Genomic DNA, 14,652 nt, shown 5'->3' on the forward strand with positions numbered 1-14,652 from the left:
CTCAATGCAGAGTGTAAGTTAATAAATAAAAAGTGGTCCACAGTAAGCCACTTGACGGTTCTGCCATCACTTGGTATAGCCTGGCATTTATGCTCATTTTTGGCAGGCTGGAAGTTATCTGTCTTTGCTGGTCACCTTCTGCATCCTTGCCCAGTAAGTGCCAATGACGCAGTATTAACAATCCTGTGCACAGGTAAGCACCTCCATAGTTAACCTGTTTCCTTAGCAGGCTGCCTGCCAGCATTCTGAGCTGGAAGGTCACCCACCTAGATTCTGCAGAGCAGGTCCAGGGCCTTCTAAACTCCAAGATACCCTTTTAATCTGGTGTCATAAACAGTTCAGGGCTTTCCAATGCTTCCTAAAGAGAATATCTGAGCCTCACTTATTTTCTTCTTGTACTACTGCAATTACAAAACTAAAACATTCTGAACCCTTGTTTGCCGAGTGCTCTACCAACATCTATACTATTTTCCTCTCAATTTGCTACACTCCAGCCACGGGCCATAACAGCTTCCTGTTGGGTTTTTCAAACATACCAAAGGTGTTCCCAACTCCAGTTTTTTGCACTCAATTTTCCTATGCCTGGAATAGTCTGGAAGGCCCATGGCTGCCCTCTCCCATGATGCAAGTCTTAGCTTAAATATCTCCTCAGACCTCAAACGTCTATCCACCCTACCAAAAATGTCACCACCAATAAATCTACAGCACATTGCTGTATTTCCTCTGCAGTGTTGACTATAATCTGCAATTATCTTATTTACTTGTATGTATTATCTATGTCCCTCACTAGACTATAAACTCTGAGAAGACATTGCTTCAGATGTTCCATTGCTACCCTGTTAGTTCACATATTTCCACCACTCTGTAAAAGGGCAACCAGCAAGTTACTGCAATAATTTGGCTGCTAGAATGTCTTCGTTCTGCACCAGTCGCCCTTCAGTTAAGATAATTAAAAGGACTGGGCAAAATTTTCTTGGTGAAGCCCTGGGGCTTATAAAATCAATGTACTCTAATGAACGTAGGTGCTCAATATATAGATATTAAACAAGATAATGAGCTAGGATCAAAGTGGCTTTCTTTGCTACATGGTTGGACAAAAAGAGAGGCAACAGAAGAAACTGCCCCATTCTTTACCTGATAGCATCAAAAGCTGCTGATCTTCCCTAATAGGAAAAGGAGTGCACAGTTTCCAAACTAGCTCTAACAAGCAGAAACCAATCATAGCCAGGCTCCTTACAATCCCAGAGAAAAAGCATTTACAACCATAAAGCTCATTTGCCCAGAACCCTGGCATACACATGGAAAAATCAATTCTTGTTCTGAAGTATTCTGAAGCTGACCTGATGGTGCACCCACACAAAATTTTATTTCAGCATGTTGACAACTAAATATAAGGAGATACAGGTCCTAATTTATAGACATCCTAACATCTCTATAGAATTGGATGGATGCAGTTCAGAATCGGATGCTATGATAAAAAAACACAATAACTTGGACTTTCTTTTATGTGACTTAATGATATAAAAAATGGATTTTAAAGTATCCTTAAATATTGAATGATATTAAGAAATGGTTAATTTTTTAGGTGTTATAAATTTTTATATTTTGGTTTTTATATATATATTTTAAAATAAGAGTCCTTATCTTTGAGAGATACATACCAAAATATTTACAGATAAAGTAAAATGAGATCTGAGATTTGCTTCAAAATAATGCCAGAGGAGAGGAAGCAGGTGGGAGTACAGACAAAACAGGACCGGCCATGAGTTGGTAACTGCTAATGCTGGGTGATGGGTCCATAATTAAACTATTTGCTCTACTTTGTACATGTTTAACTTTTTTCCTAACAGAGACTTTTTAAAAAGCCCCCTAAGACAAATCATTTTCACCCATGAAATCACAGAAGTTACCTGAAGGAGAAGGTTTCGGTTTTCCAGTCTTGCAGTGGGTTCTCTTGGATGACGTCCTGGGTCAGGGGCGAGTTCTGCCGTGGGGATTTGGCGTGGGGGAGGGTGCCCACGTGACTGAAGCTCTCGGAGGACCTTATGGGAGGAGGGCCTTTTTTCTTCCGTGGAAGGGTGCCGTGTATAGACACATCCTGATAGGCATCTGAGCGATGCTCAGCGAGAGGGGACTTGCTGCTCAGAAGGTCCATGGATGAGGCCAGGGGGAACTGGTGATTCACCGGCATGTTTCTGGGAAGGCTTGCAAATTTTCCCGCAGCCATGCTTCGCTAAGGGGGAAAGAAAAGAGTGAAGGTATAAATGTACGATAATCACAAGAGCTGACTTCTTACTTACAAAAGGAAATGGAAATATACACAGCAAACAAAAATATTCACAGAGCATTAAAAGACAACATTTATTTTTTTTAATTAATTTTTGTAATGTTCTAAATGTAATTTTATTATTTTAATTTTTATTTTAGCATATTATGGGGGTATAAGTGTTAAGGTTACTTATATTGCCCATGCCCGCCCCCCTCAAGTAAGAGCTTCAAGCATGTCCATCCCCCAAACGTTGCACTTCTTATTCGTTGTGGTTGTATATACCTGTCCCTTCCTCCTCCCCCACCCCTCCTCCCGACACCCAATAAATGTTACTCCTGTATGTCCACTTAGGTGTTGATCCGTTAATACCAATTTGCTGGTGAGTACATGTGGTGCTGGTTTTTCCATTCTTGAGATACTAAAAGACAACATTTAATGGCATCACTAGTAGAGTCTAAGAGGAATGGGAAGTTTACTCTTCTTCCTCCTTTTATAATCCCATAGAGGGATTCTCCTGGCTTGGCAGCAAAACCAAAAGGGCAACCACACACTTCAGAGCTATTAGAAACACACGAGTCATTTCATTATTTTAGACAACTGAGGCTGATAGAAATGCACAATTAATGAAAAAAAGATTATTAAGGGAGGACTCATGGTTTTAGGAATGAACTAGAGAGAAAATGTTATAAATTGTTGGATAATTAGCTCACGTATTTCTACCATCCTGTAAATGATAAGAACAGGCGGAGATTATTGGAATTCTTTAGCTGCTAGACTGTCTTCAGTTTCAGACCAACCCTCAGTTATGCTACCCAGAGCGATGGGACAGAATTTTTCTGTCAAAGACTTGGTGCTTATAAATAAATCAGTGTACTCTAATTAACGAAGACAGGCCGGGGTCAGGGGTCAGAGGTGGGCCATTCTTCCATCCATCAGTGGGCTCAGCTGCAGAGGAAAGCCACTGGGGGCGAGGGCTCCATGGACATTCTCCCCAGAGGGGTCAGGAGCCTGCCTGCGACCAGCAGGGTTAGGCAATGCTCATGGGTACCTATGCAGTCAGGGAAGAAAAAAAAAGGAAAGGGGAAGAAGAAAAAAAAGTGGGGGGAGGCAGCGAGGGAGCATGGAAAAAGAAAGGAAAATGGCATGTGAGGTTGTGGGCAAAAGTAGCCCCAACAATTGCTCCCAGCTATGAACTATCAGTAGAAATGTTCACGTTGAGCAGAGTCAGTGCTCTGAACCCTAAAAAAGCAAGCTATGGCTTTGACCTAAGCCAAATTACATAACACATTTTTAAGGCCAACATACAGAGGAAAAGAAACAGAAGCCAAAATAAGAATTGGGGCTAGGCCCCGGAGACAGAAGGCTGCAGAATCTGTCCTACGCTAGTAATGATATCAGCCTCTGGTCTGGACAACACTGCAGGACAGCTAAGCCTAAGGCCCTGCCCTTCCCAAGGCGGGTGAGGGGGCAGCTGTTTGCTCTGGAGTGGGTTCTGGAGTCCTGCACCCCCACTCCTCACAGACCATCCTTTCCACTGCAGTGGTCCAGGAAGAGCTTTCAGCGAAAATCCTCACTTAATAGCACTACTGAAGTCAGTTCCATAAAGGAACTGAGGACTTAGGATGTGGCTGGAAGACAACCAAGAACAATGGAACCCTCCATAAGCTGACAGAGATGGAATCGGATAAAGACAGCAGAGTGTGCAAAGGAAAGGAAACACATTGTGTGTGCAACAAAACACACATGATCCACTGCTTCCACCTGTAATACAGAGGAGCACGCAAGTGCTGGGAGTGGGGTAGAAGGAGATCCTTTACTCAAGGCATATAATCCTAACCCCGTTCTCAGTTCTTTCCCAAATCTGGGGCTTGTCTGTTCCGTATCTAAGTGGGACCACAGAGAAGGTCTGGCTCACAGTGGGTGCAGAACAATAGGACTGTGAGTCCTGTGCAGGCCCCTCCCGGTTCTGGCCAGTACCTGGCACACTGTCAGCACTTGCTCAACATTAATCATTGTTATTAAAAAAAAAAAAAACAACAACAACAACAAAAAAAACCTCCCTAACCCTCCACCTCAGCCTGACCACCAGTGACGTAAACTGAGTAAGATTCCTCCACCCTACATAGACCAGACCATGGAGTCTTGATACCCTACCAAGGTATCTGGACTTGACTACTTTGAGTGCTAGGGAAGATCTGGAAGGGAGAGACAGAATCCAGTCTGTACCCAGGTAGGTAACTGGTAATTCTGGAGGAAGAAAGAGTAGGCAGGGAGGTCACTGGACAACCTATAGAGGAACAATAAGGAACTGTGATCCAGGAACGTGGCCGAGGGAAGGGGACAGAACAAAGAGACATCAGAGCTTGAGGCCTCTGGCTGGAAGGAAGGGGCTACAGCCACGGGAGGACAGCACAATGCTGTAGCACGCCCTGTAATTTCAGCGGGGAACCCCTGCAGGACCCAAGCTCACCAGTGGAGCTGTCATGTGAGGTACCAGTGGACAGTTCAGTCAAGAAGGAGCTTAGATACTGCTATGCAGTTAGGAATGAAGGCAGATGTAGATTTTTAGGAGTCAACATAAAGGGAATATTTAAACCAGGGAGTAGATCCCTTAGCTTGTTATTATCAGATGTGATAACAGATGCAAAGGTACCTCTTAAACTGTCAGGAACCATACAGTATCCATGAATTATATCCCTGCTCTCTCTCAGCGTGGCTGCTGCAAGCCTACAAGGACCAAGGCAGGAATGAGTTCTAAAAACATAAAGTGGTGGTTTTCAACCTGGCTGCACAAGAATCCTCTGGGAAGCTTTTAAAATCCTGGCACCTAAGCCTCAACCCTGAGGAATGAAATCAGAATATCTGTGTGTAGGACACTGGCATCATCTGTAGAGCTACAGTGTGGAGGTAGGACTGAGAACCACTAGATTAGAAGGTCTCTTTGGAGCAGAACAATTTATACTCAGAATTGTTTACCTGAGTATCAGAATTAAATGACAATGAAGAGGTATCATTTAATCAATAGAAGCATTCACTCATTCTTAAACACACACATTTAGAGAAGCCCCCCTAGTGGCTGGCACTGGGCTAGGTGTTGGGGACAACATCAGACAAAACAGAAGTGGTCCCTGTCCTCATGAGGTTAATACTCTATGGAGGATGCAGACAATATGTAATGACCATACATGTTGGTAGTTCCTAGTTCATTTTTCTAGAAAAGGGAAATAGATATTCATTCATTAAATATATATTCTCTGAGGGCTTTCAGTGTACGAGAGCTGAGGATATAATAAATTAGACAAGGTCCTGCTCCCATGAAGCCTACATTGTGATGGGGAGTCCAAATAACACAAAGAATATAAACTAGGTGAAGTCCAAGTTGTAAGCACTCTAAAGAATACAAAACAGGATGAAATGATAGAAGATACTGGTTGGGGGCGGGAGGCTACTTTATATTAGGGTGGACTGGGAAGTCCTCTCTGAAGAGGTTACAATGACGTAAGACCTGAAAAAAAGAAAAGGAACCACTGGAGAAAAGAGTTCTAGCCAGGGGATCTGGCAGATGCAAAGTCCCTGAGGCAGGAATGAGTGGTTGGAACAGCACCACGGTGAAGACTAACTCGCAATCTCCAGGCTCTGGCTCCCATGTTTTCTCCATTTGGAAATGTTTCTGTCTTGATGTCCCTGGTCATTATGTACTTACATACTATTTGACTTTTAAAAATCAAAATGGTATGATTCCAAATCTAGGCTTTGGAGTCTGATATTTACAAGTTCGGATTTCTATTTTGCCACTGACTACTAGCTATATGGCCTGGGACAAATTACTCAACCTGATAGTTTCTCACTTGTAAAAATGAATTAACAATAGCTATTTCATGGAACTGTTGTAAAAAATCAAATGTGATCATGTCTATAGAGCTATTAACATACAGCAAGCACTCAGTAAATAGCAGCTCTCCTCTAAGCAGGGCAGGGGCCACACTGCCTTGTTTGTCACTGTATCTCTGTTATAGCAAGAATTCATAAATAAAGTCACTGCTCCTGGGGAAGACTGCAGCTGGAAGGATAAGGAGGGAGATGTTTAAACCTAGAACAATAGATGTAAACACACCAAGCAAAGCAGAACATGGACATAGACACACATATAGGCACACCAAGTGAGCCACATGCAGTCTTTAGAAGAAACGCCTGGGTGAGACTTTGGCCATCTGACTTCACTTCTCTCTACTGTGCAGGAAAACAGACACAGTGCCCTGACCCAGCATAATGCAGATCTTGAAATATATACAAAGGTCAAAAACTCTATGTCTTGATATGAAAACATGAGACCCACGTGAACATCAGGGATAAGAGAGGGACAAAATCTACCACAGCCCTGACCTTACTGGCTGCACGGTAACATGCTTGTGAACAGCAGCCCAACTCACTTCCTTTACGAAGATGTCTCAAAGAAACTGATGATCTTGCAAGTTGAGGCAGAAATAAGCAGTCCACTTGTTTGGATTTTTCTTTTATTTCTGAAATGGGATATTTTAAAGTTAAACTCATATATGATTATCTGATGTGGGCTTTAAGAACTTTTCATCATATTTTAAACTTTGGAAATGTAACCTCCTCAGCTGCCCCATTATGACCATGACTGAGAATTTACAATGCGGATCTGTGGTTTTGTATATGCTCTGGAGAATGAGATGGGGAGAGGAGATGTAAGAACCGCACATATGAAATTGGCTTATCCACTTAAAATGAAGTTTTGCTTGGGCTTAGGAATTTAGGATATCTCATTATTTTTGAAGCAAACTTATGAAGTCTAGCCAAATGATTAAAGCATGAATAATTCTTCCATGGATTGTATTTCAAGCAACAACACACTACAGGATTTTAAACGATTAGATTCTTAAGATTAGCATCCATTTGACAAACAGTTCTTTCTATATGACTAGGAGATTGAGATCTTGGTTAGTCATCCTGGAAATGCCAGGCTTCTCAGCGGCAGTTTGGAGAAGGTTGGGATTGGGGCGGTGGTGAGGGAGCCCTTGGCATGTGAAGGTGTTTACGGCACACTCAGCGCTGCCCCTGGCACACCAGCGCCCAGGCACTCCGCCTGTAGGTCCCGGTCACTCACCGGGCAGCCCCTTCCCACTGGGACCTGCGCCCTGCTGGGCCCCGCCCCAGCGTCGAGGCCTCGGTCCCTACAAATGCCGAGGGGGCCATCGGCTCCCAAACTGACCTTCCCTCGGCCAGTGTACTTTCCGTGGAGAGGTCTGTGTAGCCTTGGGAGATAACAGTCAAGGTTTAAAAGAATCTCTGCACGGCTCTACTTTCCATCTCAGCCAGTGGCTTTAAGCGAATGCAGACACGAGATCAGGCAAACGGTTGATCCCTTTTGCACCTTGCTTTAAGCGCGTTAACACCAAAACCAGAGTTCTCACCCCAAAACCCCCACCACGACGCACCGCCCCACAGAACACGCCGCCTTGCCAGCTGCTTCGGAGCCCGCTCGACCTCCTCCCCGACGAGCGTCTACACCTGACCAAACTGTCCTAAAGCGGTGGGAGCCTCAGCGGCTTGGGAGGATAAGGAGAGATGGGCTGCGACCGAACCTCTTTCCCGTCGCGCCCACCGTCCCTCCCTTCCTCCGCCTCCTCCTCCCCTCCGCCGCCTCCCCTCCCCAGCGCACTGGGAGCGACACAACCAACTATTCATTCTTGCTCAACAAAGGGAGAGAGGGAGGGAGATGTTGTCAACAGTTACAGGGCAGGCTCCTTCGCTTTCTTTGCAAACTTCCCAAGAGATTTGTGGAGGAACTCGCCTCCCCCGAGCCCAGGGCTTGCAGCTGAGCCCTCTGGGCCCTCGCGTCTCCGGCGCCCCGGCCGGCCTCAGCGGAGAGGGACGGGACCGGGAGCGGCGACCCGCCGAGCCGCCGCGACGCGCAGGGGGTCCATCGAGGCTAGCGCCCGGGAAGACGCCGCTCGCGCCCAAACGAGCGGGGATGCTCCCCGCAAGTCGCAGAGCGTCTGTCGCTGCGGGCCACGTCCCGGTACAGCACCAGCCCCGTCCCCACTCGAGCCGCTCCCGCCCCCAGCGCCACATCTGCTGGTTGCAAAGACCCACTCGCGCCGGCTCTACTTTCCCCAGAGCCTAACTTTCTCCAACAAACTTCCCAGCCCGTGCTCGCCGCGGCGGGGGAGGCCCCGGCGCCCCGGAGGGACGGCACCCCGCGGACGCGGGCGCACGGCGGAGACTCACCTCCCGCGCGCTCGGGCGCCCCCGCTGCGGCTCAGAGGCGCCGCGCCGCCGGCCTCGCACCGCCCGCGCCGCGGCCGCTCCCGGAGCTGGGGCGGCTCATGGTCCGCGCCGATCGCCCGTGCGCCCCGCGAATCCCGCCCCGGCCCGGCCCGGCCCCCGCCCGGGCAGCAGCAGGCGCGGCTCTGAGCCGGCGGCGCGCACTCCGGCCCTCAACTGGTGATTTGCGGCTTCGCGGCCCCACCCCGGCGAGCCGATTCGCGCTGCCTCGCGGAACCCCGAGACATTTACATTCGGTGACCTCGCCCGGCCCTCCTCTGCCCGGATTTTAGAGTTTGGCTCTCCTCCTATCTCCTCGAGAAGTCAGTCCTCACGTGTGGGTCGAGCACTTCCTTTCTGAACCCCTGTGGAGAGACAACCTCGCCTAATCCACTCCTCCCCCTTCCCAGCGTTATTTAATTACCCAGCAGATCTGCTTTGCTCGACTGCAGACACCTGGCTGGCTTTCTGTTTAAAGGGCTTTGATGGGACAAAGACCCAGGTAGCCACAAATGCACAAGCCACAGAAACAGGCAAATCAACCATACTTGCATGGATATATTGAAAGCGAAGTGGGAGGTGCAAGTGGCCCTTCAATACTAGATGTTTTGGTGGGTGAAAAATTGGAGCCCATTGGAGGACTTACACTATCAGATAAGACCCATTATAAAGCCATAGAAACAGCACAAGGGAAGACAAACTGACCAATAGAATAGTGAGTCCAAAACTAGATCTACAATAGATGGTCACTTGACTTATGTCAAAGGTGCTGCTTGGGGACAAATGGGTGTGTATTTCCAGTAAATGATGTTGGAGCAACTGAATATTCACATGGGAGGAAAAAGACCCTTACTTACATTTGCATGGTTTACTCCAAAAAAAAAAAAAAAAAAAAAAAAAAAAAAAAAAAAAAAAAAAAAAAAAAAAGAAAAAGACCCTTACCTCACACCATACCAAAGCTGACCATACAGGTCAGCTTGTTTCCAATGCGTTCTTATTACAAACAATACTACAATGAATAAAATATGCAAAGTACATAGGTAAAATTGCTGAGTCAAAGAGTATATGCTTTTCTAATTTTGATAAGTAATGCCAAATTATCTTCTTCTTTTTTCCATCTCCTTCCTGAGATGGACCAAATTACCTTCTATAAGGGTTGTACCAATTTATAATCCCCAGCAATGTAAGAAAATGCCTATTTCCCCACAGCCTAGCCAGAAGGTGTTATTCAATTTTTATCAGCTTGATAAGTAAAATATGAATTTTAGTACAATAATAATTTACATTTCTTTTATAATAAGTGATGCTAATCTCTTCATATTTAGTGGCCATTTGTTTTTCCTTTTTTGGTATTTATATGTCCATTTTTTCTATCCACTTTTAGCTCTCTTTCTTACCAATTTTCTAGGGCTTCCTTCCATATTAAGAAGTTTAGTTGTTTGTGGTATGAGTTACAAATGTTTTTCCAGCGATAATATTAAAGAAAAGAGGTGTGTATGCAATGTGCTATTATTTGGGGAAGCTCACTCTGGAAGCAAGTAAAATGAATTATGGAATTGAGAGCCAAAGCAGTGATACTGATCAAAAGGCTTTGGAGGCCGGGTGTGGTGGCTCACGCCTGTAATCCCAGCACTTTGGGAAGCCAAAGCGGAAGGATTGTTTGAGGCCAGGAGTTTAAGACCAGCCTGAGCAACATAGCAAGACTCCATCTCTACAAAAAATAAAAATAAAGAAAAATTAGGCAGGCGTGGTGGCACATGCCTGTAGTCCCTGCTACTCTAGAGGCTGAGGCAGGAGGATCACTCGAGCCCAGGAATTCCAGGTTACAGTAAGCTATCATTTTACCACTAGTGGCACTCCAGCCTGGGTGACAGAGTGAGACTCTGTCTCTAAAAGAATAAATAAAAAGTAAGTGCCAAAGTTGTTACCAAGAAATAACTGGCAAAAGTTATTAATTAGCAGTAATAACAATTACAGTAACGATTGCTGCACTTGGTTTAGGAGTGACTCCATGCCCAGTACTATGCTAAGTGCTTTACAAGCTTTAAGCCATGAGCGGGTACTACTATTGCCCCATTTCACAAATAAGAAAGGCGAGAGTTTACCAGTTAAGCGATTACTTGAATTCACACAAGATGTAGGTGGCAGAACCAAGGCTAACCCCAGGTGTGTCTGACCCCACTTGCCTTGCAGGGTGAAGGAGAATGATAAGAGGTTTCCAGTCTAAAAATCTGAGTAATTGCCTGGCTTGGTGACAGATGTAGAAGGCAGAGAACAGCTGCCTCTGGCTGGAGTGATGTGCTTAGTTTTAGGTACACTGAGCATTTTTCAAGGTTGTTCTTATATATGATCACTCTTCCTACAATGTCTCTGAGTCAAAAGGGGCTGTATTATTCTTTCTTTACTGGTGAGAAGACTGAGGGACCATAAATTAAATAACCAATCCCAGCTCAAATGTCCTATTCTGTAGAAAATCTTCTCTTACAGGTCAGTTTCCTGATAATATGCAGGTGATTATATGCACCTTATAGTACATTTTCCTTCCTGGAATTTGGCACGTTGGTAATTATACATTTATTTCTGTTATTGCTGTTTAATACCTGTTACTCTATAGACTCTAAGATCTATGTCTGGTTTTGCCTTTGTTTTGTTCTTATTTTGGGGCCCAGCACTCAGTACTTATTTACTGAATGAATGAACTCCAGGCCTCTCAACCCTTTGGCCTTTCATCTTTATACTGCATTACAAAGGTCCCTGTAGGCTGAATATAATATAAAATATAATATAATATAATATTATACATACTAATATAATATAGCATTATATACACTAACATAGTATTATATATACTAATATAATATAGTATTATATTATATATACTAATATAATATATTTATATTTCTATATTATAAATATATAAAATATGTTATATTATAAATATATTATTTATTATATTATGTTTATAATACAGCATAATTTTATTATATTATATCTGAAATAATATATAATTTTATTATATTACATTTATAATAATATATACTGTAAGGGCTTTGCTGAGCCCTAACAGTAACAGGAAAGGAACAACAGATGCTTCAGCTATCACTCATGAAGACCAAACAGAAAATCTGACCTTGAACAATTGCAAAAAGACAGACTGAGAATTCCCTGAAGTTAATATATAATAAACAAGTGATACAAAGAGTGGGCTGCTCTGAAATGGACCAGAAAGGCAAATTTTGCATCATTTTTAGGAGCTTTTCCCTGTAGGTCCCCTGCCCCAGTGAAGAGCAAGCCCTGCACTTGGAGCCATGGGAACCCCTATCTGCTAGGCAGGGAAGTCAACCCAGCTTCCAAAAGGCCTGCATGATAGCTGCACACTCACTGCCATATTGGCCAGAAAATACATTGTCTGATGACTGTGGCTTAATGACTCTCAGTAAATACTTATTGAATGAATAGTGAGAGAGCAAAAAAGAGATGAAATGAAAGGCTTGATAACACAGGCTCATTTTCTAGGCAAGGTACACTTCAACCTGCCTGTGTGCGTGTATATGTGTGTGTGTGTGGGGGGGGTGTATACGTCTTAGAGATGGCATGATTGTCTAGATCTAAACCACCTGTTTCAGGACATGTTCTCATCACCAAACTCTGGACTCTGTTTCCCATTTACTTCCCTAATTTAGTTATTAGCTTTTTATTAATTAACTTCTTAATGTATTCAACAATTGGAAGAAAATACACCAAAATGTCTCTGGATAGGAATTCCAAATGATTTAATTTGCTTATTTACACAGCTTTTCTTTTCAGTTGTTTCTTGCAGTAAACATATATTATAATAACATTATTAAAATGCTACTTAGAAAACAAATTCAAAATAAAACACAAAATAAAAGTAAAAAATAAAAACCCCACCAAATTCCTTGAGCATCTACCCTGCGGAGAGCATCGCTAGCACTAGAGACAAAGGTGAACGCAATAGCAGGACCTCACTTCCTGGTGGGGAACGTGGCACAGAGTGAGAGGCGCTGTGGGGAGGGAGCTCTCAGAGAAGGGAGAGACAGAAAGTACGTGGGACAGACTGCTGATGCCCGTGAGGCTGGTGAAAGTAAAGGAGAAGGAGAAGATTTTTAAAAACTGCTTTACTATGGAAATGAAGAAAGAGGAAACAAATGTATGTAAAAGCTAGTGGCAATGGCCTCCTGGCTGCCATCTTGAGTGATGATGAGGAAGGGCTCCGTTTCATGCTGCCGGCGCTCCCGCTGTGGCGGAGGGGGAGGTGAGGCAGTGGGCCTTGCTACCTTGTTCCAGCACAGAAGGAGGAACATGGATGTTTGAGGGAAATGTAGGAAACATAAAGCATTTATGCTTCACCAGTTCCCCTGTGAAGAAGGAGCCAGACTGACAGAAAAGCCTGACTTGCTTGGAGGTACTAATTCAATCTGTGAGAGCAAAGTTGGCCTTCCAGGTGCTCATTCACCTGTGTGTACTGTGATATATGTGCTAAGACACTCGTGGCAGTGTTGTTTGCAGTTTATCTGTAGAGGGATGATTAAATGACAGCACACCCATACTGTGGCACACTACACAGCTGATAAGAATGAGGTAATTCCATAGGTCCTGACACAGAAAGACGGCTGTGAAGTATTAAGTGAAAAATACAAGTTGCCCTTTTGATGTGAAAATCACAAACTTCTGTAATTCTGTGGGGGGGGATTATGTAAAAACATCTGGAAGAATGTCTTGCCATCAAACTGTCTGAGAAGTGAAATTGACAGGTAAGAAAGGACATTCCTTTTTCCTTCGTGTGATTCTAAACTGTTTGAATAACGATTGCTTCTATAATGAATAACAATTTGCATAGTGTTTACTGTGTGCCAGGTACCCTTCTGAGGGCCTTAAGTATAGTAGCTCATTCGATTCTGACAATAATCCTATGAGGCAGCACTGTTCTTGTCCCCTTGTACAGATGAGGACACAGTCCTTGCCCAGGTCGCACTGCAATATGTAAAGGAGCTGAGCTTTGAACCCAGGCCATCTGGCTTAGACTTTGTGCTCTTAATCACTAGGTTATAGTGCCTCAAAAAGATTAAATAGGCAAACAAACAGCACTGCTTTTAGAATCAGACATATCTGCATTGGAATCCATTTTTGCTAATTAGCTGTGTGATCCTTCGCAAGTATCTGACTTCTAGGTCAGTTTCCCCATCTGTTAAATGGGGATAATGGTCACATTCCTCATGACGCTGTTGTGAGAACTATGTAAAATATGTTCAGTGCTAGGCATTGGGGGGCACTTGGTAAAGATAGACTATTTCCTCTATTGAGATTAAGTTATCATCCCTTCAATGTATATTAATTTTACAGGCAGTCTTCTTGATTGGCTGCCTGACCTAATCAGGTGCTGCAAGGCTGAGTGGAAAAGGGGGACTTGGGATAAAAGGGTCTCAAGTCTGAGAAAGTGGGAAATGCCAGAATAACACTTCACCTCTTTCTCAGTTTTGCCTAAAGCCGGTCTAGTTAAGCCACTAAACTTAATCACATTTATATGAGTTTTAAAATCATTCTGGGGTCAAATGTCATCATACCCATTCTTAGAATGAGGATCTGGAGGTTCAGGGCTTGCCCAGGCCACCAAGCCAATTCCATAACACCCAGAACCGATATTGAGATGTTCCAATCCCACATCCCACCGCTTTCCACGACACGCACTGCCTGCGCCCTTGTGGGGGTATCGTGGTAGTGAAGTGGCGCCTTCAGCTTCTCAGAAGGAAAAAACATTACAGAACTGATAGCAGTAATAGTCCCCTTGGGGGACCATTCCATCACTTCACATGCTGCTGTTGCTGAGTGGGGAAAATGGCCTCCCCACACTTCATAGCTAAATCGACTCACTGCAAGTACGACAAACCCCAGCCTCCAGCCCCTGCTCAGGTCCACACAGCCCAGGGTCAGATTACTGTCCTTTTCTCTCGGTTATTTTTACAGCGGTCATCATTCCTCACACAGGACACAATCCACCCTCTAGGAGACAGGTGGCCCCGGCAGGCAGGTGGCTGGTGGCAGGTGGGGGGAGTGGGCAAAGTGGGACTTGGTCA

The 14,652-nt window shown here is 44.4% G+C and overlaps 1 protein-coding gene across 2 annotated transcripts in view; it reads right to left on the reverse strand.

Annotated features, from left to right (window-relative positions):
• Window positions 1-9,404, reverse strand: part of BCAR3 (BCAR3 adaptor protein, NSP family member) — a 111,536-nt gene extending 102,132 nt beyond the window's left edge. The window contains exons 1-2 of one of the 2 annotated variants that reach the window (XM_012790949.3): window positions 8,522-9,404; window positions 1,911-2,233 (exon numbers count right to left, since the gene is read on the reverse strand). In XM_012790949.3, coding sequence (XP_012646403.2) covers window positions 1,911-2,227 — 317 coding nt within the window. In that variant the 5' untranslated portion in view covers window positions 2,228-2,233; window positions 8,522-9,404. Of the gene's footprint in view, window positions 1-1,910; window positions 2,235-8,521 lie in introns of those variants that run through there. The other variant, XM_075999864.1, reaches the window with a different exon arrangement.
• Between the last annotated feature and the right edge of the window lie 5,248 nt (window positions 9,405-14,652).

Source organism: Microcebus murinus, chromosome 2 (genome assembly GCF_040939455.1).
Source record: "Microcebus murinus isolate Inina chromosome 2, M.murinus_Inina_mat1.0, whole genome shotgun sequence".
In the NCBI taxonomy this organism is placed as follows: Eukaryota; Metazoa; Chordata; class Mammalia; order Primates; family Cheirogaleidae; genus Microcebus; species Microcebus murinus.